The 27648-nt window shown below is 43.2% G+C and overlaps 1 protein-coding gene across 4 annotated transcripts in view; it reads left to right on the top strand.

Annotated features, from left to right (window-relative positions):
* Positions 1-27648, top strand: part of LOC137632790 (palmitoyltransferase ZDHHC3) — a 194919-nt gene that overhangs the window by 146399 nt on the left and 20872 nt on the right. For 2 of the 4 annotated variants that reach the window (XM_068364878.1, XM_068364877.1), the window contains exon 2: positions 16702-16988. In XM_068364878.1, coding sequence (XP_068220979.1) covers positions 16702-16988 — 287 coding nt within the window. Of the gene's footprint in view, positions 1-3644; positions 3948-6729; positions 6814-16701; positions 16989-27648 lie in introns of those variants that run through there. The other 2 variants (XM_068364880.1, XM_068364879.1) reach the window with 2 other exon arrangements.

Raw genomic sequence — 27648 nt, 5'->3', positions numbered from 1 at the left:
TGACAGATCTATGCTCAGACAGCATCTGTGACGTTTAAAACGCTTCCATAAAACTAAAATTACTGACAGATCTATGCTCAGACAGCATCTGTGACGTTTAAAACGCTTCCATAAAACTAAAATTACTGACAGATCTATGCTCAGACAGCATCTGTGACGTTTAAAACGCTTCCATAAAACTAAAATTACTGACAGATCTATGCTCAGTCAGCATCTGTGACGTTTAAAACGCTTCCATAAAACTAAAATTACTGACAGATCTATGCTCAGACAGCATCTGTGACGTTTAAAACGCTTCCATAAAACTAAAATTACTGACAGATCTATGCTCAGTCAGCATCTGTGACGTTTAAAACGCTTCCATAAAACTAAAATTACTGACAGATCTATGCTCAGACAGCATCTGTGACGTTTAAAACGCTTCCATAAAACTAAAATTACTGACAGATCTATGCTCAGACAGCATCTGTGACGTTTAAAACGCTTCCATAAAACTAAAATTACTGACAGATCTATGCTCAGACAGCATCTGTGACGTTTAAAACGCTTCCATAAAACTAAAATTACTGACAGATCTATGCTCAGACAGCATCTGTGACGTTTAAAACGCTTCCATAAAACTAAAATTACTGACAGATCTATGCTCAGACAGCATCTGTGACGTTTAAAACGCTTCCATAAAACTAAAATTACTGACAGATCTATGCTCAGACAGCATCTGTGACGTTTAAAACGCTTCCATAAAACTAAAATTACTGACAGATCTATGCTCAGACAGCATCTGTGACGTTTAAAACGCTTCCATAAAACTAAAATTACTGACAGATCTATGCTCAGACAGCATCTGTGACGTTTAAAACGCTTCCATAAAACTAAAATTACTGACAGATCTATGCTCAGACAGCATCTGTGACGTTTAAAACGCTTCCATAAAACTAAAATTACTGACAGATCTATGCTCAGACAGCATCTGTGACGTTTAAAACGCTTCCATAAAACTAAAATTACTGACAGATCTATGCTCAGACAGCATCTGTGACGTTTAAAACGCTTCCATAAAACTAAAATTACTGACAGATCTATGCTCAGACAGCATCTGTGACGTTTAAAACGCTTCCATAAAACTAAAATTACTGACAGATCTATGCTCAGACAGCATCTGTGACGTTTAAAACGCTTCCATAAAACTAAAATTACTGACAGATCTATGCTCAGACAGCATCTGTGACGTTTAAAACGCTTCCATAAAACTAAAATTACTGACAGATCTATGCTCAGACAGCATCTGTGACGTTTAAAACGCTTCCATAAAACTAAAATTACTGACAGATCTATGCTCAGACAGCATCTGTGACGTTTAAAACGCTTCCATAAAACTAAAATTACTGACAGATCTATGCTCAGACAGCATCTGTGACGTTTAAAACGCTTCCATAAAACTAAAATTACTGACAGATCTATGCTCAGACAGCATCTGTGACGTTTAAAACGCTTCCATAAAACTAAAATTACTGACAGATCTATGCTCAGACAGCATCTGTGACGTTTAAAACGCTTCCATAAAACTAAAATTACTGACAGATCTATGCTCAGACAGCATCTGTGACGTTTAAAACGCTTCCATAAAACTAAAATTACTGACAGATCTATGCTCAGACAGCATCTGTGACGTTTAAAACGCTTCCATAAAACTAAAATTACTGACAGATCTATGCTCAGACAGCATCTGTGACGTTTAAAACGCTTCCATAAAACTAAAATTACTGACAGATCTATGCTCAGACAGCATCTGTGACGTTTAAAACGCTTCCATAAAACTAAAATTACTGACAGATCTATGCTCAGACAGCATCTGTGACGTTTAAAACGCTTCCATAAAACTAAAATTACTGACAGATCTATGCTCAGACAGCATCTGTGACGTTTAAAACGCTTCCATAAAACTAAAATTACTGACAGATCTATGCTCAGACAGCATCTGTGACGTTTAAAACGCTTCCATAAAACTAAAATTACTGACAGATCTATGCTCAGACAGCATCTGTGACGTTTAAAACGCTTCCATAAAACTAAAATTACTGACAGATCTATGCTCAGACAGCATCTGTGACGTTTAAAACGCTTCCATAAAACTAAAATTACTGACAGATCTATGCTCAGACAGCATCTGTGACGTTTAAAACGCTTCCATAAAACTAAAATTACTGACAGATCTTTGCTCAGACAGCATCTGTAACGTTTAAAACGCTTCCCTAAAACTAAAATTACTGACAGATCTTTGCTCAGACAGCATCTGTAACGTTTAAAACGCTTCCCTAAAACTAAAATTACTGCCAAATCTATACTCAGACTGCATCTAAATGTACCAGGAAGGCAAAAATGATCAAAATCACATGTATTTAAATCTTAGATCCAGTTAAACTGCCAGTATCCCAGTACAGCAAAACAGGTTAATATAAATATATAAATTCACTTTGAAATCAATCAATCGATCCAGAGTAGCACTGTGAAACGAGATCGATATTGATAGACGAAATTAATTGGTTCCAGTAGAGCACAATAGCGATATGTGTACCAAATTTACAATGATTTTTATGGTTCAACACGTCGGGAAAACCCGTGTGATCAGGGGCATATTATTATTATTATTATTATTATTATTATTATTATTATTATTATTATTATTAGTTTATTATTATTATTATTATTATTATTATTATTATTATTATTATTGTTGTTGTTGTTGTTATTATTGTTATTGTTATTTTATTATTATTATCATTATTATTATGATGTTTTGGTGGTAATTCAGATAAATATGAAGTTTTTATTATTACTTTGTCCTTATACTTTATTTCAATGATAACAATGGCAACAGTTCTGCTAGTGATCTGGATCAACTATGAATAACTTGCATGATTTTTTTTTATCTTTCTCTCGCGAACTTTAGTAAGAAATCTCAAATCTTTAATTGAATCTCTTTTATTGCAAACCATTGAAATTGAATTGGATCGAGAAATCCCGGCTGCCCAGATGATAAGAAATCATGAGCAATGATGACAATGCAGTTATCCTATTTATAGTTTGAATGTGTGCCATAATTTGTTTTGACAGTTCATTTTGTTATATCACTTTTTTATTATTAATAAACTCATAATATGATAGACACCCTTATATTTTGAAAGCGATTTTCATGTATGTTAATTAAATAGGGGTTAGCCAGTTTACTACAAAGCTGTTTGATTGTTAGATATTTGTATAGGATATTTAAAAACAAACAAACTTGTTTAGTTTTAATTATCTTTTGCGAAACTTTTTAATAAAGTTCCAAGTTTTAGGATATCACATATAAAACCTATGGCAAAATTAACTAGATGTAGATATTTGTATTAAATGATAAAAGGAATCATAAATTAATCACCCACAATGGAATCACCAAATTCAGTCTTCAACAATAAGCCTTAAGTCTTAATAGCCTAAAATATCAATGATGTTTTTTGTTTATTATTTTTGCAACTGCTAAATCAACTCGATTACAATGTCACCCATTGAATTATGTTAGCGAGAAAATGGGACATGATTGTCTTCTTCTGCATTTGTTTGTGTTTACCCTTGTTGTTCTGGAGACCGAGAAAAGGGTTACTGATGTTATATCCGCTTCGTGTTATGGATATTAGCCAGTGTACCAGTTCGAGGTTAAATTAATATAATAATTGTATTGTATTAATGCTTGAAATTTTTAAAAGAAGTTATATATTCCCTTTAGTTTATAAAATTCAGTGTTAAAATATTAAATTGCAGTCAACAAATTACTTCGATGTTCGTATTATGGTTTTCGCGAACGGGAAGAAGAGATAACAGGGAGACCCTACCAAAACAGGAAACGTCAAAACGAATGTTTTCGTAGCGATTAGAAAATTGCCATTTATTTTCCTATAATGTCGTGGGTAAGCATTTTTCTGATACCATATTAGATCAGGATTTTATTCTTACTGTTACTACTATAGATTGTATGGACACCCGTATCATTACGAGTGTGTAAATACAGGTTACTCTCCCTCTTTAGTTGGTGGTATTCTATTCAACTCGGGGTAATCCTCACCTGTCCAGGTATTATTAAGACCAGGAAGCCTTTGAAGCATAGTGAATCCTTCCCTAGTATGAAACCTGACGTTAAGTGTAATACAAACTATGGGAATACAGCCTTTTAATGCTTGGGTAGTGCCATAACCTCTGTACCAAGTTGTTCCACTGTCTTGGGTTAGAGTTCTCTTGCTTGCGGGTACACTAGGGCACACTATTCTATCTTATTTCTCTTCCTTTGGTTTTGTTAAATTTATTATAGTTTATGAAGGAAATATTTATTTTGGTATTGTTACTGTTCTTAAAATATTTTATTTTTCCTTTTTTTTCCTTTCCTCACTGGGCTATTTTCCCTGTTGGGCCCCCCGGGCTTATAGCATACTGCTTTTCCAACTAGGGTTGTAGCTTAGCAAGTAATAATGATAATAATACCATAGAGGTAGCCTAACCTTGGGTTGGGAAAACGATTGTAAACCTTGCTTAATTAGATAATAGGCCCCAGATTACTATAGGCATGAATATATATTGGTCACCTTAGGGATATATAAGGCACTCCTTGTGTAGTAAATAGGTATAGTTTGTAGCCTAAAAATAAAGATATACATTTATCTTTTCACCATCTATATTAATGTTTTAATCTCTCACGCCTTACTGTAACCTAACCTTAGGGTCTTCTAGTGCCTTACTGTAACTTAACCTTAGGGTCTTCTAGTCCCTGCTTGTCATGCATTGTCAGTAACAGGATAAAGTAATGTGGATAAAAATGCTTTTTGATCAAATGTATTATCTACATATTCTTTTAATCCTTATCTTGTTTTTAGTACCGTTTTACCATTAGACTATTTTTGGAGCAATTGGTGATATTTTCTAGTTTTACCACATCTCTTTTTTTAGATAACAAAATTTTATCTCATCTGAAATATGGCAGGTTACTATTATTATATTTCAAACTGTTTTGACATTAATTCTCATTGGAAAAGTGTCAAAGCATATTATCCCCTTAACATCCAATAGATTGCAGGACCTTGGCATGTAACATGGCCCCCCTTTGATCTTTCTAGTATATAATGGTTTTTGTGGTTATCAAAAATGCTTCTTGATTTGCAAATTATGGGATCAGGATTTTGAGTTCTATCTAAGCCTAATAGTTTTCAGTAGTGTCTGCAACATCGCTGTCCTCATAAACTAGGGTGTGATGGTTTTTAGGCATCATATAGGTCTGCCTTACTGTACTTTAAAGGCTGTTTTCTTGTTCCTGTCACACACGGAAAACTCAAGTGTTAGTCATATACATTTTTAAGTATAGTACTGGGAGCCTTTGTATGTCAGTAGCCAGTTCCTCTCTTGTGGATTAAAAATGAACATCATCTAACTTCAACTTTCCCTCCATAACCTAACCTACTAGCCGTGTCCTTACCTACTTACCTAACGGGGGGGCTGACGCCCCCCTGCAACCCCCCCTCACACTGCCGTATTCTAAGTTGGCTGTAATCATACATGCAGGTGGCCGCTATCATACATACACCCCTAGTACTGTATTTAGGGTATCATATAGTGAAACTGCCAAATCGACGTTACGGTATCACTTAGAAAACAAGAAAGTTTTCAATTTCTTGAAAGCCGTGATAGCTTCCGTTTTTCGGATGTCTAGTGGGGCTTGACGGTATACAAATGTACATTACAGTAGTAGTTTAGGATAGGCATAAACTTTCTTATTACTTGTATAATTGATTTTCTGAATGGGGAAAATGTTGTTTATCTTCGATTGAAATTCGATGTTATTAATCTAGTTTTAAGATTTATAAGATATGATTTAATGTTACCCTGTCGGGAGTTAAGCCAGAAAGGAAACACAGGGTTGAGACTTAGTCTTAGGGTAAGTGAAGGATACGACAGTCTATGGCAGGGTCGCATGACTCCCCATTAGATAAGTAGTTAAGGATATGGCTTCTAAGTTAGGTTAGGTGGGGAACCTTAGGTTAGGTAGTGTTCTTGGGTTCAGTTTACATATTCACAAATTTTGCAAACCAATTGTAAAACTTAAAAATTTTTAAAAATTTGGGTTTTCCATAATTTAATTATTAGTATTAGAACAGTTCACAGTGCCTGACAAAATATGATGAGATCATTTCTTATAAGGTTTATTGTGCTATAGTAAATATTTACCCAAATTTTGATTACTGACCTGGTCCGTTATACATAAGTGTAAGGAAATAAGAAAAACAAAAGTGAGTTACCCCAACAATAGTGGACATATAGTTTTAACCCTTTTACCCTCAAAGGACGTACTGGTACGTTTCACAAAAGCCATCCCTTTACCCCTATGGACGTACCGGTACGTCCTTGCAAAAAAATGCTATAAAATTTGTTTTTTTTCATATTTTTGATAATTTTTTGAGAAAATTCAGGCATTTTCCAAGAGAATGAGACCAACCTGACCTCTCTATGACAAAAATTAAGGCTGTTAGAGCAATTTAAAAAAAATATACTGCAAAATGTGCTGGGAAAAAAATAACCCCCTGGGGGTTAAGTGTTGGAAATTTCCAAATAGCCTGGGGGTAAAAGGGTTAAGATACTGTACAAGATAAAGTCATAAAAATACTGTGTATGGTTTATGTCTTTTTATGAAGAGTAACCCTCCTGTAGGTACAATTGGTAAGGCATAATTAAGGAACCACTCCCATATATTCAAACTTTCCAAAGACACAAGACCATCTTCAAAAATTTGAGGTAAGCAGTTAGTTTTATTGATTTCCCCCCTTCATTCTAGTCATGATGTGGCACCCAAGATTAATTTAGGAGGGATGAAGCCTCATAGTTGGGTAGGATTTGTTCATGTGCCTTAGGCTATGGTAGATTAGGTTAGGTTGTATTTGTAATTACTATTTCCACTATATTTTCATTTGTTTTAATTTCCCTATCATTTTTCAAGATTTCATACGTAAACCCTGTTTGTTCCTACACTAATACAAACCATTCGTTCTTTGCTATGGATATACAGAATGATTCCAGTGCAACGGAAATCTATGCGAGGTGTTAACGACCCTCCGCTAGTAAGCAGGGGAATAAATCATCCATCCCACTAGCATTTGCACTGAGTGTATAACGCCACTTTTCGTTTTTGGCCTTAATTTAAATTCTTCCCCGGCTGTAAAATAACTGTCTCTCTTTCTCTTTTACAGGTGTATCTGGTTTGATGAGGATTGCAACAATGCGGGTTTGTCCTGTCTTTGTTTCCATGCAGGCTTCTTGTGATGAGTGTCAAGAGTGGCCATCCTTCCAGTGAGAGCAGTACGGTAGGCTACGGAAGAATTCTGAAAGGGACTCTTAATCTCTCGTAGTCTTCCTCGAGGTTCAAGAAGTCCCAATTTTTTTCTCCCGCGCTTTGTATCATCCCTGCTGACTGCTCGTTCGGCATCTCACAGCGGGCGATCAAGCAAGAGCTATGTCCGTTTAACCCTTGGACAACTTTCGGGTTCAGAGTACCCTGTTGCTTCCCCTAGCACGCCACCTGTGGGGAGTAGAGCTCTCTTGACGCCTTGCATCCTTTGTGGCCTTCCTTGGGGCTTTTGGGTCCCCTCACGAAGGAATAACTTTTGGAGGTGCTGAAGCTTGGAGCACTGCAGTGGTACACAGCTGTCTCTGCAAGGGTTGGTCACTGCCTCCTCCCCTGAGCCTCTGGAACCCCAGGCTGATGCTTCCTCTGCAACTTCTCTCCCATCGTAGGAGCTGCAGATAGGCTCTCCTCGGAGTTCCAGCTACGCTCGCAATCCCCCCGGGGTGAGTGTGCAAGCTGAACTTGTCCTGCCCATTAAGCTTTTGTTGTTGTTGTTGTTGTTGTTTTTTTGTCACTCGGGTACGAAGAGTCGCTGTGATTCTCGCAAATACTGAATTCTATTGGGTCCTGCCTTGCATGCACTCTCCTTTGAGGACAGTGCAGGCTAGTTCTGTTCAAGAGCATTGGCAGCACCTATTCACAGACAAGCCAACCTTCCCTTGCTCGCCACTTTCTGAGCGTAAACGCCTTGCTTTTCACTTTTTGCATCCACCTGCAGGTACCCTTGCGAATGTTCATGAGTCTGTTCGTGATGCTTCAGCCCTTGAATGAATAGCACCTACCATCAGAGCTGAGACTAACACCCTGGTGCGTGCTCGCTTCTCCAGTTCCACTCGCTACTGCTGTGGTGCACAGGCATATCATTTCACAGACACTCGTAGAAGTTGGTCCTAGGGATCAACAGTCTCAAGAACATCGCTCGTCAAGAGTTCTTATGTCCAGTCCTTCATTTGCAAAGGACGCTCCATGGTTTGAGAAGCTCGTTAGGGGTGTTATGCAGGTTGTCACTGGCACTGTTCCAGCCCGATCAAAGTGTCAGGATCTCTTGCGAGTTCCAGCCCACCTTCGGACCCTACGCATAGGAGTAATGCTCCTATAAGCATGCTTCTTCTCCAACATCAGAATCTCCTTTGAGTTCATCACTCGTCTCGATACCAGCGGTATCTTGACGCCAAGGCTGGTCAGGCCAAGCTTGATCCCCAATGGGAAAAACTGGTCATTGTCCCGGTACAAGTGACAAAAAATGAAGAAGACAGAGGCATGAGATGCCTCCTCCAGAGGATATCTTTCACACCTGAGGATGAACATGGGTTCGATGTTTCGTATACAGGCAACTATCGGCTGTTGCCGGTTGAGTTCATGAGTACCGAATCATCTGCTCCACCCGTGGAACCAGTGGCCGCTCCCTTCGCAGCCGTCGGTGGCTTGTTGGAAGGAGACTGCTAGTCATGCCTTCTTTGTGGCTAAGACCCTGCAGCGGAAGGATATGAAAACCCTTTTTAAGAAATGGACTTCGATAGTTCTCGAGGTCCCAGATCAACAGAACTGCGCTCTCGGTTTACTGCCTGTGTTGTCGTTGCCTACGGCGCAGGACCTCTCCTCTAGACTCTTGCCCATCAGAATTGTCATTGATAAACCTTACCCAACCCAGGCTCCTAGGGGTGTGAGCCTGGAGTTGAATGAATCAAAAGACAAAACTTCTGACCACTTATATGTTGTGATGTCCACCAATGATCAGAGGGAGTGGGACCATCCCTTTATGCAGGTGCTGGGCTGCATAAGGAAGAATACAGTCCTTCATCTCTCCTGCCAGGGCTCCTCGAACTGCAAAGACCAGGATTGAGTTGGGGTGGTCTAGGATGGTGAAGGGTGCCAGGCAGAAAGTTATCTCCCAGTCGCTGAGAAAAGCTTGTTTTGACACTAAATACAAACCTTACGCTCTTTACATAGGAGTATTATTTTGGCACTTCTGAAACCACCCGTTGAACTTTCCTAGGTGTAACTATCCTCCTCTGTTTAGTGGGAGGGGAGGTAGCGACGTTAGCCTGCCACCCCACTCATACCAGCACTAGTAAACATTGCCACCGGGTGTTGGCCAATCTTACCTTACAAGGGAAAAGTCTCCTTCACCGGCTTCTGTTCCGCAAGCTTCTTGCCCATGAGAAGCTTTGATGTTCACGAGAGTTAACACCCATAGAGGCACCTCTTCGGAGACCTTCCTGAGATCTTCCTGCTGAGCAGTCTTCCCTGTGGAGGATCGTCATCAGCTAGGCCGCTAAGTTGGGGGTCCTCCTCCTTGTCTGAGGCTCGCTCTTTCGCCTTTGGCAAAGAGACATCTGTTTGGCTCATCGCGGACTTCTGCTTAACGATCCCCTTTGGTGGATTGTTTAAGGACCTCTTCTCAGCTATCGCCTTTGCCAAGATATCATCAGCCTGACAAGTCACATCAGTCTCATCGTTCACCAGCTGGTTCCCAACCTCACCTGCCTCACCAAACTCTAATCGGACTCACCATTCACCAGCCTTGCGGCATTGCCTGTCCAACATTCCTCTTTTACCTTTCGCCATCGAACTGCTCTTCGTAGCTCGCGGTCACCCATTGAATCTCCAGATTCCCGACCTTCTTGCTGGCTTCTCGTCGATTCCCAGCTCGCTGATTGACTGCTCGTTCTTTCTCCGATCGCCAATAGGCAGCTTGCCGATCTCCTATCGCTAGGTTGCGATCACCAACTTGTCGATTGTCGAACCATACTGCTGTTCCTCAGCTCACCGACTGCCAGGTTTCTTCATCGAATCTGGCAAGTTCGCGTACGATCATCCTCATAAACATAAGTTCTTCACCTTCACTTCGTTCCCACTATAAAGGGATTCTGATCCCTTGAATCTGATCCTCCCCCTGCATTGGGAGACACAACCCCATGGGGTATCACACCCCCTCATTCTCTCGTTAGAAGGTTGAATTCATAGCTGTCTAATGTGACAGCTATGGCAACTTAGTTGCTAGAATTCCGGTCAACCCTGGGATGGGTGACCCACTGGAACACCAGAGGTTGCCGGCATCTTGTATACTCCCGAGTTCCATTGGTCTATACGTCCTTGGACCTTCGTGTGAGCACCTTCAGCCTCCATCTGTGAAATTCTTGCCTGAAGAAACATACTGAATTATACTGGCCTAACCCTTTATGAGACTCAGTTTGGCTCGTAAACTCAGATAATGATTCATCCGTAACCGGAGCTTTCCCTTCAACCGGAGTTGTTCGAGAAGATCTTCTTTTCTCATCTTAGAACAAGGTTTTTTCCAGAAATGGTAAAATCCTTCCTACAAGTTAGAAATGCTCGGCTCATGTTGTTGCCAAGGACAGGCAATCCACATCCCGCAAGAGATACTCTCTTGTCTCTCTATCCTCGCGATTGGAACATCTAGTCTCGTGGGAAGATGTGGTTCATCAAGATACCCTCGAGCTTTTTCGGTCGTTTCTTACAGAAGTCTTCTGCTTAGTCTCTTCTCGTGGAACGAGTTTTATATTCAAACCCTGTCATAGGAGGGGAAGGCTTGTGATCATTCAAACATTTAGCCAATGGCTTCTAGGACTAACACTCCTAGTCCCTTTTTGGGGACGTCATCTTCACCCTGTCATGTCAGGGAAGGGTGCTTCAGTTAGCTAAACACTGAGGGTTGTCACTGGGTTTTCTACCCCAAGGTGAACCTTCCCCCTCAGGATTGGCCTTGTCTCCGAAGACTTTGGACGACTGGCTGATCCTAACAGTCTCTATGTCCTCCGAGACATCTCCGAGTTTACTACAATCTGAGGACTGGAGTAATCTCAGGAGAGACCTGACTCATATTGAACGAATACGGATATGTATAGAAATGGTCATCAGCTTGCAGAAACTTCCGGTGGTTCGACAAGACCGCATCAGTCTCCGTTGTATCCAAACGTCTTCAGGAACGGCCAGATCCCAGGTCCTTCGGCATCAGATATCTTCCTTCCCCCTGGCTCTTTTATGAGATCTGAAGAAGACTGTCTTGATAAAGGAAGTTGCCAGTGAGAATCTCATCCTGGGGGTCAATCTCCTCGGTTCTTCCGCGAATTGATTTCTCCCTCCAGATGCATTAAAGAAAAGGTGGGTAGGGGATGCTGTACCATTCGAACTCCGTGCTGTGGTCAGAGTCCAAATGGGACTGCCTCTTAAAACCTCTCAGAGAGGAGGGCAACCTTCCTGCAGGAAAGAAGTACCACCCCCTTTCGAGAGGAATTCAGTTTTGAGCTCCTGCTCGTTTTTTGTACAACGCCCGATGTTTACCTTCAACTTGAGCTAAAACTCGGGGATGGGAAACTAAGATTGTGGCCAAGAGGATCACCTCTAGGTGAGGGAACTCTCCCTTCCGTTGTGGGGAGAATCACCGACTATGGCAGCAGATGTTGATCGTGTTTCTCCCTTCTGCGGAATACACTTCCTTCTCCCGTTGGTCTCCCCTTCGAGGTATTCTTCCAGCAAAGAGAGGGGATTCATCCACTCCCTTGCCTAGGGAGTAGTTCCTCCATCAGCTACTATACAGCAATTTTTCTGCTTGCTGGAAAGATCGCCGACTGCAGCAACAAACGGTGGCTGTTTTTCCATCTGCGAGAGAATCTTCCTTTTTTTGGTTGGTCTCCCCTTTGGGGGATTCCTCCCACCGGAATTGGGTTCACCCATTCTCCGCCATTGCCCTTCAGATCATTCCTCGTCATCAGCAGTCTTGTCTCGTTAGAAGACTTGTCTCGACTACTGACATAGATTGTGAAAGATCCTATTGGAATTAGTTTCTTCCATTCCCTGCCCTTGATCTTCGGGAACAGGCCATCAGACTCATCTTACCAGCAAGACTTGTCGTGCCCTGCAGACTCGTCTCATCAGTGAGATTCGCCTTGCTCAGTCGACTCATCTGCAACTCCCGATGGAGATCCCGAGAGAGCCCTCTCAGCGACTCTAATAGTCACATGTTAACATCTTTCACAAAACAGTATCTTCGCTGTGACTTCATGCCTGGAGACTATCCAGCTCCTCCTCTCTCAGGGAATCTCTCCCGCAACATGTTGTAAAGAAAGTGTCTGGATACCTGGATAAATCTTTGGCTTTGCCAATCCTGGCTAAGTGGACTGTAAGTTGGTGTCATAGAAGGGGTATCTTTCCCCTCGATACCACTATGCCAGCATTAGGGGTGTTTCTCAGTTACCCTTGTGAGGGAAGCATCTCTTGGTCTTGGCAATGAAAGGCCACCACTTTTCCTTGAGCCTCGCCCTCAGACCGGAAGGAATTAACCTTTCTTCCATGTCGGCATCACTCCTCATACGGAGTTTCGAGCCTACGGACCCTTAGTCTGAAAGGAGATTTTGAACCAGAATTCCAATTAGTAGAGGTCTCCTGATCTTGGTGACAAGTCCCGCTCATGTTGGCTTCGGCCAAGCGAGTTGGGGAACCCCATGGGACGCCCTTAATGTCTCATTTACGTTGATGGACCAAGTAGTGCTTGACTTCATTTTTGGCAGCTCAGATTCCAGAATCCGAACCCTTTGGTCTAGGAGTCCTTCACAGCATGACCAATGATCCAGATCAACAGTTACTATGATGTCCTTCCTAAAGGAAACCATGAGAGAGTCAACACTTCATCAGCACGGGGAAGGACAAGAGGAGTATCACAAAGAACATTCTCTGCCGGGATTTGCAAGGTCATGGACCTCGCAGTGAATCCAGATCTTCCTCCGACACGTCGACCAGAGCGCTTGACTTCAGTGGCATTACTACGTTTCTGGCGTTCAAACGAAACTACTCTGTGACGCCGGTTCTACAAGCGGGCATGTGGAAGTGTCAAACGACCTTCATCGCCCACTACCTGCAAGATGTAACCCACAGGAGACTCGATACAGTCTCTATCGGTCCTGTGGTGGCTACACAACAATTGGTTTAACACCTCAACCTCCTTGATGGACAAGTAGGAGGAGGTTGAGGGCATTGGTTACCCGGTTTTAGTCTGAGTGAATGATAAAGAATGACTGGCTTTCTTTTCTTCATCCTCCCCTCACTTGGGGAAATCAGCATCCAGGTTCCTCTGCATAGCTGACCTCAACCAATGCAGGTAAACCATTGTTCCCTTATGTAGTCTAGTATTGTGTCAACTGTACTATTGCATCTCCATACCCTGGTGATGTGGTATTGGGTATGTCTTGGTGACCCCGGATGATTCCTATGACTCGGGGGAACTCTTACCTTGACAGTCACATTGCTAATATCACAAACACACAGCTTGTGTAGGCTGCAGACCATGCATAGCAAGGTTTTAGCTTGGTGCAGGGTTTCCACCTAGTATGTGCTAACACACACAAAGGGGAATCTCCGGGTAAAAGCCAAAAAGCCAGATTGTCAGGGACGTCCACCCTCCTAATGGGTGAGTCAACCCCTATAAATAGTGCTGTTTTGTATTCCATTTACAGAATAAATGAAAAATTTTAAAGTAATTTCTAATTTGCTTAACAATACAAACCTGTAGCTTTTTATTCAATTTTGCCTTCCTAGCCAATCCCCCTCTAAGTACTACCTCTAAGCAAAGGGTATTTATAGTCTCATGTGTGAGTGAGAGGGTAGGTACTACCCCCACTTCTTGCTAACTAGCAGGTAAATGGTTAACCCTTGCTAAAAATATAATGGCTGGTCTTTCAGCTACGCTGAAAGTAATACCCGTATAAATAGCAACAGGTTTGTATCGTTAGGAAAAATACAAATCACTCTCAAATTTGTCAAATCGGCAGGGACGTCCATCCTCCTAATGGGTGAGTCAACCCTTATAAGTAGCGTTGGTTTGTTTTCCAGTTACCGAAGAAGTGACATATTTGGAAGTAATTTGTATTTTTCCTAACGGTGCAAACTTGTAGCTATATATACAAATTTGCCTGACAGCCCAGTCCCCCTTGTAGTCCTACCTCTAAGCAAATTGAATTATGGTCACAGGTGTGCGAGTGAGAGGGGTAGCTACTAAACCCCCCCCCCCAACCAGCAGGTTAGTGCTTAACCTTCGCTAAAAGTCTGATGGCTCGTTGTTTGTATTCCAATTACGGAACAACTGGCTTTTTGGCTTTTACCCGGAGATTCACCTTTATTTGTGTTAGCACATTGTAGGTGAAAACCCTGCACCAAGCTAAAACCTTGCTATGCATAGTTTGCAGCCTACACAAGTTGTGTGTTTGTGATACTAGTAATGTGACTGTCAAGGTAAGAGTTCCCCCGAGTCGTAGGAATCATCCGAGGTCACCAAGACATACCCAATACCACATCACCAGGGTATGGAGACGCAACAGTTCAGTATTGACACAATACTAGACTACACAAGGGAACAATGGTTTACCTGCATTGGTTGAGGTTAGCTATGCATAGGAACCTAGATGCTGATTTCCCAAAGTAAAGGGAGGATAAAGAAAAGAAAGAACCAATCCTGAATCATTCACTGAGACTATTTTTCCTAACGTTAGGAAAAATATAAATTACTTCCAAATTTGTCATGTTTAAACAAGGGAATTAAGCTCTTCTCCTCGTTGTGGAACTTTTCGGCTTGGTCAAAAGTTTTGAACCGTCTTGTCCACCTCAGGATATCAGACCCCCGACTAGGAGTGTAGTAAAGGTTCTGAAGTCCCTAAAGATGTCACCTTTAGAACCACTATGTAAAGCCATGGACAGAAACCTGACATTTAGAACAGTTTTCCTCCCTACCCCAATATCATCGAAGCGGGCGAATTGAGCTTCACAGTTTGTCTGATCTTATGTTCCACTCAAAGTGGTGGAGAGACTAGTCATTCTCCTTTGTATCTGAATACATAGCTAAGACCCAGAATCTAGTATTTGCGACAACTGATTTGAATCCTCCATTTCATCACTCAAAGTAACTGATGACTTGGACAATTTACTACTACAGTACTGTACAGTACAGTATATCCTGTTAGAGCAGTACGTCTTTCTATAAAAGAAGAGGCATTTTATTCATGCCCCTGTCTCTTCTCAGAGCCGAGCATGACAGATGCCATAGTATTGTCGCTTTGGACTTCCTCCCACCATAGGAAGACTTCTCATTTAAAATGACGAGGGTTTGTATCCACATAGGAACAAAATACTGTACACATTTTTTAAATGGTTTGTATTTTCCAAACTATACATACCCAAGTTATTAAACTTATTGTATTGTCCGCCTCTACCACCCCGCAAATTTTGACCAAAAGATGCAGTGGCTGCGCAGACTCTAGCAACACCTCACCGAAGAGCTAGTGGGAACATGGGGCAATCATATATTCTTGCCATACCCACAAGAATGTTTCTTGATGGTCATTACCAAGTGCATCAAAAGCTTATCCATTCAAAATGACTGGTTTGTATAGCTAGAAAATATAGAAATTATTTTTAAATTTTGTAGTTTTGCAAGGGCTTGATTATTTAGGATAAGAGTTTTGTTGTTTCCACTTCAGTTTAAACATACTATTGTAATTTGTAAGTATTGAAATTTATCAGTCATTCTGGTTGCCTTGTATTTTACTGTAAAGGGATCTATTATTACTGTAAATGCATTTAAGTGTTTTAGCTAGATTATTAGTTACCTTATTACTTTATCACTTAATTTTGAAAGTTCTGTTAAAACACACTGGATTTATGTAGCCTTATACACTCACAGTACAGGTATCTCTTTTTCAATCACATTCTAATGAATTGAAGAGCTGCTATCACAGCAACAATAAATTGCTCAAAATTAGAAATGGTTTCCATTGTTGCTTACAAATGATAAATAAATTTCCAGTTGCATAATGTGCTGATGAGGTACTCGTAAATACTGTACTGTGGAATATTTTCACAACCAGGACAAACAAGCACTCACAAAGAGACAGTAACAAATCTTGATGTTGGGACAGTTCCAATAAAAGTTACTGGTGTACAATGCCAACTTCATGGATGTCTCGCTAAAACGAGATACTGTACCGTATTCTGTATTATAAAAATGATACAAAGGAAACCTGAATCAGCAGTTAGAGTTTGTGAAACTGTTTGTCGCAATTCACAATGCTCTTCTTTTTTTCTTTATATATATATAGAGTAAAGGAATTTTCATTCTGTCACTCGACTTTGTCACCCATAATTTTGTAAGATTGACTATTTACATTCAATGAGTGATGACACTTGTTTGGAAACACTATTCTGCAGGTTTATTGAATTACAGTATTTGCACTGACATTTTCTTTACTTCTACAGTATTTTTCTCTCTACAGATGCCTGTGTGACGGAAAAGATGTATGAAGCATTGGGGCCAAGAGGGGCCGAGATGGATCCCCACAACCGATGTATGGGAGGACGTGTGTGGTGTGTTTCAGACATTTGTGGCATCATCTGTGCCGTCATGACTTGGCTACTTGTTACCTATGCAGAATTTGTAGTATTTACGATTGTGTTGGGAACAGCAAATCATCCTATTTACACCACATTCAATATCATTCTCTTCAATATGTTTGTAATCCTTGCCCTTTGTTCACACGTTCGAGCAATGTTCACTGATCCGGTAAGTATTCCTACTCTTGCAGTATATATCAGGGTTTAGTTAAGACATTCTATTTGTGCTCTTATATATGCAACATTCCTTCAACATTAAATATGTATAACATTGATTGAGCCATTTCTTAACATTCACAGTTAATCTGTAGTAGACTTGACGACACATCTTAAAAACGGGAGAAATTTAACCATAATTTTCTAATAATAAACGAGGTTTGTTCCTACACTTGATACAAACCCGAATTCTTTACTATAGGAGATATTCTAGCACGAGCTGGAAAATACAGCAGAAAAACCTTAGCAAGGTCGTTAACGACCGGGCAGGTAATTACCCACCTGTTAGTGGTAGGGGACCGCCGGTCGGTAGCTGCTATTTAGCTTCAATCGAATTCTAGCCGTCGCAGTGGTAACACCTCTGCTCCTGCTTTATTTGCCTGGCAGACTAGCCTTTCTTTTTTGGTTTTTTTGATTAATCCTTTTTCTTTTTCTATGTTAGATGTGATGTCCTCTATTATGAGGAAGTGTTCCAGGTGCCTTTATGTCGCCGCTGGAGGTGGATCCTCTTTCCCTATGCCCTGGCTACAGAGGTCATAGGTGTTCTGAGGGTCCCCCTGCCAAGTATGTAGAAGTGGACATCGCAGTACCTCCTCCTCCTCCTCCTCCTCCACTTCATTGCCCTCGCCCTCTTCGGAGGCTAGGAGGAAAAGGAGAGCAGTGCCTATTGTGACACGCACTCCTTCGCCCAGACGTTCTCGCCGGAGACACAGGTGACATAGGAAGAGACATAATCGTTCTCGCTCTTCCTCGCCTACTATCTCCTCACAAGATGTCTCGCTGCAAGACTACAGGTATAAGCGCTCTCGTCACAAACTCAAGAAGAGTGCTTCCTCCTTATCCTAACATAGGGCATCAAGAGCGTACGCGCCAACATGCGTATACGCTCCAACAAGAGCATAGCTCCATCACGCGCCATGTGCTCACTTGAGCGTCAGCGTTCACTTGTGTGCAAACACCTGCGCGCCACCAATCTCCTGCGCGCTTCCGTGCGTCAACATTCTCCTGCACGTGCACATACACGCCCAACATCTCACTCTCCTGCCCGCCATACTGCGCACCATCCTACGCGCCAGGTAAAACCTGCGCGCCAACTTTCTACTGATAGCAGAACTTCTGACAAGTCAGCCATGCTGCCTTCTCCCGCGCGCCAACCCTTACCAACGCGCCAGTGCTTACCGGCGCGCCAGCCTTCTCCCGCACGCATCCGCAAGGATATGCGCACACGCTCGTGAATCCTCTCCTAGGGATGCGCGCCAACATTCTCCCACGCGCCCCGCATTAGTCCACTGTGCGCCCGCGCACTGGGGAACTTTCTCCTGCGTGCGCGCCCTGCGGCTGGCACAGACGTGCGAGAACACTCCCGCACGCCCGTTTACGCCTTCACCTAGATGTTCTCGCCGAAGACACAGGCGATATAGGAAGAGACATCATCGTTCTCGCCCTTTCTCGCCTTCTGTCTCTCCCCGAGATGTCTCGCCTCGAGACTATATGCGCTCTTGCCACAAACCTAAGAAGAACGCTCCCTCTCGTCGTTGTTCTGCCTCGCTGTCGTCTTTCTCTTGCGAGGGATCATCTAAGAAGCCAGGAGCGCGGCCAAGGGCAAAGCACATCCTGACCTTGAACCCTCTTCTTCGCATAATAGTTTGAGGGTCTCCATTCGCTCTAAAAAAGTCAGATAGAGCGCTTCTCCTCGCTTCAATCCTTATCTTCAGAGAAGATTGCTCTCGCCTTCGAATTCTCGGTCTCTGAACCTTTGGGGTCTCGTGACAAGGAAACTTTTGTTTCCCGGTGCAATATCCCTTCGTTTTCTCGCAACTCAAGTTGCTGAAACCTCGGGCTCTCGTGCATTTAGTCTCGCTGACACTTTGGTGTCTCGTGACAAGGGAAACTTCCGTTTCCCGTTGCTCTGGCTCTTCGGGTTCTCACAACACAACCTCTAGAGGCACACACGATCACGTTGAACCTTCTGATTCTCGTGAAACAAGTCACCAAGAGTTTTACTCTTAGTTTTACTCTTATGACAGAGTCTTCGAACTCTTGTCGCGCGGAGTGTTCGCGTACGCTCAACCAACACTGCGCCCATGACCATCAGGAGTTTTACTCTTATGGCAGAGTCTTCAGACTCCCGTCACGCAAGGTGTTTGCACGCAATTAGCGCTGCACATGCAAATCTCCGGTCATACACTCGCGGGGTCAATCCCTCGCTCTCGTGTTTCAGACAGGACAACCCCCCCAGTTCCTTTGCTCCCTAATGAGTTAAGGATTACGAGTCTCTCGGAAACCTCGGAAGAAGATGCAGGGGTTCGGCCCTTCTTCTCTTCGGTTGAGAGCAGGAGGGAAAGGGGAAACATGTTAGAGAGGCTAAAAGAAAACACCCAGATAGCAGCGACGTAGGACGCAATGCTGAGGGTTTTGGCCACTCTGTTCGTTTTCCTGCGCTTCATGTGGCAGCTCATGAGCTGCCTGTGTTACGAGGTAGCACTCGATGTCAACCTGCAACTTGATCAACTTGTTGGGAAACATAGATTGCTGCCTGGAGGTTCGCCTCCAGGGGTTAGAGAACCTCCCCTTACGAGGGAGTGATAACCTTCCTCGGAATTGGGCTGCGTGAGAGAAACCCCCTCCTTCCGAGGGAAAGCTTCCCCACTTCAGCCATTCAGCAACCTTCCCTCCTTCGTGAAGAGTTGCGAACAGCTCAATGAGTTTTACCTCTGCTATCTCGTCCCCGAAGACTGTGCTTCTCCCCTTGAGCTGGGGAAAAAGCAAGTCTAAGGCTTGTTCCTCCTTAGGGGGAACTTCTCCCTCGTTCACGAGAGAGATTATTACGCCTACACTTTTTTCCCATAAGAGCTGGGAGAAAGCTTGGCTCAGGTGATGTCCTCCATCGGAGACTTCTCTCCCGTTCACGAGAAGGAGATTATTACGCCTATGTTTTTTCCATAGAACTGGGAGAAAACTTGCCTTAGGCGATGTCCTCCTTCGGGAGAACTTCTCTCTCATTCGCGAGAGAGAGAGATTATTACGCCTAAGCTTTTTTCCCATAGAACTGGGAGAAAGCTTGTCTTAGGCGATGTCCTCCTTCGGGAGAACTTCTCTTTCGTTCGCGAGAGATTATTACGCCTATGCTTTTTTCCCATAGAACTGGGAGAAAGCTTGTCCTAGGCGATGTCCTTCTTCGGGAGGACTTCTCCCTCGTTCACGAGAGGGAGATTATTACGCCTACGTTTTTCCCATAGAACTGGGAGAAAACTTGTCTTAGGCGATGTCCTCCTTCGGGAGAACTTCTCTCTCGTACGCGAGAGAGAGAGTATTATGCCTATGCTTTTTTCCCATAGAACTGGGAGAAAGCTTGTCCTAGGCGATGTCCTCCTTTAGGGGGACTTCTCCTTCGTTCGCGAGAGAGAAATTATTACGCCTACACTTTTTCCCATAGAGCGGGGAGAAATCTTGCCTTAGGCAATACTGTATCCTCCTTCCGGAGGACTTCTCCCTCGATTGCGAGAGAGAGGTTACTACGCCTTCGCCTTTCCCCATAGAGCAGGGAGGAAGCTTGTTTTAGGCGATTTTCTTCAGGAAAACCTTCCTCCCATTCACGAGAGAAATCTTGTAGGAGTTTGCTGATCCACGCTCCTCCCCCTTACGCTTTTGGTTCTCCTCCAGGGGCGGAGCGAGAGCCTTGTCTTGAGAACAAAGCTACCCTGCAGAGAGGTTATCTTCATCCCTGACGTTCTCCCCTTCTTGCTGTAAGGAGACGTCTTTTTGAACCTACTGGTTCTCCTCACGTTGACCCCTCGGGGTCTCGTGATGATCACCCTTTCGGCAGGCGTGATCGGGAGCCTTTGAACTCTCATCAGGTTGATCTTACGGGTTCTCATGACCTTAGGAGTCCTTCGGGCCTCTGTCGCGCTGGACTTTTGAGTTCACACGACTTGGAACCTTCGAGTTTCAGTTACGCTGAGTCGTCGGGCTCTCGTAACAATTAGCACACAGTGTCCGTGCACGCACGCAATTAGCGCTATGCCCGTGACCATCGTCATCAAGAGTTTTACTCTTATGACAGAGTCTTCCGACTCTCGTCAATGGCGAAAACGGTCTTCGCCATTACCTCCAGACACTCCGACTTCTACCGTTCTTCCGCTTTCGATAAGAAAGATACAAGGGGTAAGACATAAGGTTTGTCTGCTACTCGCGTCTCCACTTTTACCTGCAATAACACGCGAGGAATTAGCGCAGCCTGAGGATTCCTCGGGAGAGCTGCCGTCGAGGGACTTAGAATCCTCCTATTTAAGGACTCTAAGAACTAAGTGTAATATCTCATGCCTCGGCGATTTGCATCTGTCTCCTCGACCTCTTGACGCTCCAGCCTTAGACAGGCTGTGTCGTCCACCCCAAACCCTAAGATCAGAATTGATCTTCTGGCTGTGGCCTGATTGGTAACGTCTCTTGACTGGTGTTTGACAGTCTTGGGTTCGAGTCCCGCTCAGACTCGTTAGTGCCATTAGTGCCTGCAACCTTACCATCCTTGTGAGCTAAGGTTGGGGGTTTGGGGGAGCCTATAGATCTATCTGCTGAGTCATCAGCAGCCACTGCCTTACCTTCCCTGGTCCTAGCTGGAATGGGGAGGAGGTTTGGTCGTTAACCATATATGGTCAGTCTCTAGGGCATTGTCTTAACTGCTAGTGCAATGTCACTGTCCCTTGCCTCTGCCATTCTTGAGCGACCTTTAAACCTATAATCCTGGTCTGTTTGCTGAGATCAGAGACGTCAACCCTTCTCCTCTGATCTTGGATCCCCTCACGGCGAGGCTCACACCGGGCTAATCCTCGAAGAGACACACTACTCTTCCTGGCTCTTCTCAGTCACAGAAGCCTCCGCAATGGAAGCGACTTCAATGTCTCTTCTGGCTTGACACGTGGTCTGATACAGTCGGCTACCTCGCGAGCCACGAGGACTTGTCAAACCAAGACTCCAGGCAGTCCCTACAGGAAGTCCTAACTGCTGGGGCCAAGACAATGGACTTCTTAACCGCTACAACAGCGACTGTGTGGAGCAATTGGGTTCTCAAAAGGAAGGATTAGTAGTTCCCAGACTTTCTTTTGTACCTCAGTGAGGAAAAGCTCCTCTCAGTGTCGGCAATTAAGGGCTATCGCTCAGCCTTGAGCCTCATCTGTAGACTGAGAAGGAGTTGACCTCTCCGCCTCAGAAGACATCACCTTGGTTGATTCGGGGTTTTGAGTGATCTTGCGCCCCAGTTGAGATTAGACCATCACCATGAGACGTGTCTTACGTTCCCTGAAGGGTCTGCCCTATGAGCCCTTAAGGGCCTCAGGCTACTTTCTGAACCTTAAGACCGTCTTCCTCGTACCTCTGTCCTTGGTTAAAAGGGTCAGTGAGCTACATGGTCTGTCTTACATCGTCACCCGTTCTAAGGGATGGGGGGGGGAGTGTCTCGCAACTTTGTACCAGGCTTGGTGGCTATACTCATAATCCTTCATCTACCTATGAGAGATTTCGAGAATTTCAGTTTTCCACCCTTAATAGGTAACACAGGATACAGACCAGTCATTACTATGCCCAGTCAGGGCGCTAAAGAAATATCTGAAGTGCACCAGACCTTTCAGACCACGTCTCTGTCATCTCTTCCTTAGTACCAACAAGGTAAAGAAGAGAACCTCTCGCAACACCATCCCTTTCTGGCTCAGGAAAGTTATTGCGAGGTCTTTTCACGGAGACCCAGAGGCAGCACAACCCAGAGCCCATCAAGTTAGTGGAGTGGCTGCCTCACTGGGGCTTAAGAGAAATTTCTCAGTCTCCCAAGTCTTAAGTGCTGGGGTCTGGAAACGCCAATCTACATTCACTGCTCACTATTTGAGCGACGTGACACATAGGTCTCTAGACACCCTTTCTATAGGGCCTATTGTGACAGGTCAACGGGTGCTGTAGCTACCTTACGCCCTTTCAGGAGACAGTAACCATTGGCTGAGGATACTGGGTTACACTAGGTTTTAAGAAGGACATCCATCGATCTTCGTCTCCTTCTCCCTCCCATCTGGGGATCCTAGTTTGTATCCAGTTTCAGCTGGACTCGCCAATGGAAATAAGGTATGATACTCATCTGATTCCTCTCACGGGGTATAAGTTATACTCGTGGTCACGAAGTTTCCCCTTTGCAAGGTCTGGGGAATCCTAAGTTTGAAGGGGTCCAAGTCGAATGTTCCTGACCCACTTCACCCTGAAACATTTGTTTCCTCGAAGCTACAAACCTTCAGTCGTGCTGAGATTATGGGGATTTACAAAGAAAGAAGATTAATGGAATATTGTTGCTTCAAAAGAGTCTAGTCTGAGGACTATCTTCCCTAGGAATAGGGAACTCCTTGGCCACCCTGGCCTCAAGACTAAGAATGAGGGTTTGTATCAAGTGTAGGAACAAATGACAAACTTATAACAGAGTTTGTATTTTTCCTAACATACAAACCCGAATTCTTTACAAAAATCTTCCCTCCATCACCGCCCCTCTAGGATAGTCCTAGCTAGAATCCGATTGAAGGTAAACAGCAGCTACCGACCGGTGGTCCGCCACCACTAACAGGTGGGTAATTACCTGCCCGGTTGTTAACGACCTTGTAAAGGTTTTTCTGCCGTATTTTCCAGCTCGCGCTAGAATATCTCCTACAGTAAAGAATTCGGGTTTGTATGTTAGGAAAAATACAAACTCTGTTATAAGTTTTTCATATTTCATGCATTCTGGTAAGCAAGCATTGCAAATCCTGTGGTGTTCTGCTAATAAGGACAGCATCATCAGCATACTCTAGGTCTGCTAATTTTCTATTACCAATCCAGTCAAATCCTTCTCCACCATCCCCAACTATTCTATGCATTACAAAATCCATGAGGAGGATAAACAACAAAGGTGACAACACATTCCCTTGGAGTGCTCTTCTGTTCACTGAAAATTCATTTGAAAGGACTCTGTTAACATTAACTTTGCACTAGCAATGCTCATGAACAGACTTAATTAAATTCACACATTTAAGAGGAATTCCATAATAATGCAGGATTCTCCACAAAATTGGCCGGTGCACACTATCAAAGGCTTTTTCATAGTCCACAAATGCCATGAAAAGGGGATTTCTATATTCTACGCATTGCTGTACAACATGTCTTAAAAATGAACATTTGGTCAGTACAACTTCAATCTTTTTGAAATCCTGCTTGTTCATCTCTGAGCTTTTCATCAGTCAGTCTCTCCAGTTTCTTTAGAATAAGAATACTATATATTTTCATATGGTCACTGTCGTACAAGTATCCTGGACCAGGGTTCGATTCCCGTTCAGTCAGGTACTATTGACATTAATCTATTAAAACATATGGCATAAAAAACAATTAGAATAGTGCCAACGTATCCCTGCATGTCGTAAGAGGCGACTAAAAGGGAGGGGACGAGGGGGCTGGGAACCCCCTCTCCTGTATTATAATCCTGTGAGACATCAAAGAGGTGGAGCTGGGGGGAGAGTGACTGCTCCCCGCACTTTAGTTTTGGGGTGTTTGAATGTGTGTGGATGTAGTACGACAGAGTAAAAGATGTGAGGTTGGAAGTATTTTTAGGAATAGAAGAATGGATATATTGGCTTTGTGTGAGACAAAGATAAAAGGGAAAGGTGAAGTGATGTTTGGTGAAATGTCTGGTAGAGTGTCTGGAATGAAAGGGGAAGAGCAAGAGAAGGTGTGGCTTTGTTGCTGAGTGAATGGATGACAGGTAAAGTAGTGGAATGGAAGGAGATATCATCTAGGTTAATGTGGGTAAGGGTTAGGTTGGGTAGGGAATGTTGGGCTTTTGTCAGTGCGTATGGGCCAGGTTGTGAGAAAAGTGAAGAAGAGCGGAATGAGTACTGGAATGAATTAACTATGTGTGTAGAAGGACTGGGTAGAAGGAATTATGTAGTTGTCATGGGTGACTTAAATGCTAGAGTGGGCGCTGGAGAGGTAGAAGGTGTCATTGGGAAGTATGGCGTACCAGGTGAAAATGAGAGTGGTGAGAGACTGGTAGATATGTGTATTGAGCAAGAGATGGTGATAAGGTCTAGCTTTTTCAAAAAAGAAAGATAAAAACAAGAGTGGTAAAAAGGGTGTTAATGGATTATGTGTTGATAACTGAAAGAATGTTTGGAAGATTGAAAGATGTGCACGTGTTTAGGGGTATGGCTAACAGTATGTCTGATCAAAAAGGAAAATTAATTGTAGCAAAAGAGTTGGGGAATAGAGTAGGTGGATGTAAAAGGGAGCTAGTGAGGGTTGAAGAGCTAATAAAACTAGGGGTATAAAGTAAATTTAAAGAAAGGTTGAAAATGGCCTATGATGAAGTGAAAGTAAGAGAAACTGGTAATTTCGAGGAGGAGTGGAAGTTAGTAAAAGAAAATTTTGTAGGGATTGCAAGTGATGTGTATGGCAAGAAGTTTGTTGGAGGCAGAATGAGGAAGGGCGGTGAATGGTGGAATGAAGGAGTGAAGGTAAAGGTGGAAGAGAAAAAGAGGGCTTTTGAAGAATGGCTGCAGAGTAATAGTGTAGAGAAGTATGAAAGATATAGAGAGAAAAATGTGGAAGTAAAGCGCAAGGTAAGTGAGGCAAAGAGGGAAGCTGACCTGAGGTGGGGTCAGGGATTTGGTTATTCATATGAAGAGAATAAGAAGAAGTTTTGGAAAGAAATGAAGATTGTAAGGAAGGCTGGTTCAAGAATTGAAGACAGTGAAAGATGGAAATGGAAGGTTGTTAAAAGGAGAGGAGGCAAGGAAAAGATGAGCGGAGTATTTTGAAAGTTTACTGAATGTTGAGGATAATAGGGAGGCAGATATAATTGCTGTTGCAGGTGTTGAGGTACTGGTAATGGGAGATGAGAATAAGAGAGAGATTACAAGAGAGGAAGTGAGGAGAGCACTAGATGAAACAAGAGTAGGAAAAGCATCTGGTATAGGGTGTGAGAGCTGAGATGTTGAAGGAAGGGGGGTGTGACTATACTTGAATGGTTGGTGAGATTGTTTTGTGTTGTCAATGGTACCAGTAGATTGGGTTTGTGCGTGTATTGTACCACTATATAAGGGTAAGGGAGATGTGCATGAGTGTTGTAATTCAAGGGGTATTAGTTTGTTGAGTGTAGTTGGAAAAGTGTATGGTAGAGTACTGATTAATATGATCAAGGATAAAACAGTGAATGCAATCTTGGAAGTACAGGGTGGTTTTAGAAGAGGTCGGGGTTGTGTGAATCATATTTTTACAGTTAGGGAGATATGCGAGAAATATTTAGCAAAAGGTAAGGAGGTGTATGTTGTGTTTATGGATCTGGAGAAAGCGTATGATAGAGTTGATAGGGAAGCAATGTGGAATGTGATGAGGGTATATGGAGTTTGTGGAAGGTTGTTGCAAGCAGTGAAAAGTTTCTACAAAGGTAGTAAAGCATGTATTAGGATAAGAAATGAAGTGAGCGATTGGTTTCCGGTGAGAGTGGGGCTGAGACAGGGATGTGGGATGTCACCGTGGTTTTTTAACTTGTATATTGATGGAGTGGTGAGAGAGGTGAATGCTCGAGTGCTTGTACGAGGATTGAAACTAGTAGACGAAAATAACCATGAATGGGAGGTAAATCATTTGTTGTTTGCAGATGATACTGTACTGGTTACAGACGCGGAAGAGAAGCTTGGCCGATTAGTGACAGAATTTGGAAGGGTGTGTGAGAGAAGGAAGTTGAGAGTTTAATGTGGGTAAGAGTAAGGTTATGAGATGTACGAGAAGGGAACGTGGTGCGAGGTTAAATGTCATGTTGAATGGAGAGTTACTTGAGGAGGTGGATCAGTTTAAGTACTTGGGGTCTGTTGTTGCAGCAAATGGTGGAGTGGAAGCAGATGTACGTCAGAGAGTGAATGAAGGATGCAGAGTGTTGGGGGCAGTTAAGGGAGTAGTAAAAAATAGAGGGTTGGGCATGAATGTAAAGAGAGTTCTGTATGAGAAAGTGATTGTACCAACTGTGATGTATGGATCGGAGTTGTGGGGAGTGAAAGTGACGGAGAAACAGAAATTGAATGTGTTTGAGATGAAGTGTCTAAGGAGTATGGCTGGTGTATCTCGAGTAGATAGGGTTAGGATCGAAGTAGTGAGGGTGAGAACGGTTTTAAGAAATGAGTTAGCAGCTAGAGTGGATATAAATGTGTTGAGGTGGTTTAGCCATGTTGAGAGAATGGAAAATGGCTGTCTGCTAAAGAAGGTGATGAATGCAAGAGTTGATGGGAGAAGTACAAGAGAAAGGCCAAGGTTTGGGTGGATGGATGGAGTGAAGGAAGCTCTGGGTGATAGGAGGATAGATGTGAGAGAGGCGAGAGAGTGTGCTAGATAGGAATGAATGGCGAGCGATTGTGACGCAGTTCCGGTATGCCCTGCTGCTTCCTCCGGTGCCTTGGATGACCGCGGAGGTAGCAGCAATAGGGAATTCAGCGTTATGAAGCTTCATCTGTGGTGGATAACGGGGAAGGGTGGGCTGTGGCACCCTAGCAGTACCAGCCGAACTCGGTCGAGTCCCTTGTCAGGCTGGGAGGAACGTAGAGAGGAGAGGTCCTGTTTTTTGT

This window comes from Palaemon carinicauda, chromosome 42, assembly GCF_036898095.1.
Source record: "Palaemon carinicauda isolate YSFRI2023 chromosome 42, ASM3689809v2, whole genome shotgun sequence".
Taxonomy (NCBI): Eukaryota; Metazoa; Arthropoda; class Malacostraca; order Decapoda; family Palaemonidae; genus Palaemon; species Palaemon carinicauda.
Note: the sequence above shows the minus strand (reverse complement) of the source record. Positions and strands in the feature narration are given on the sequence as shown.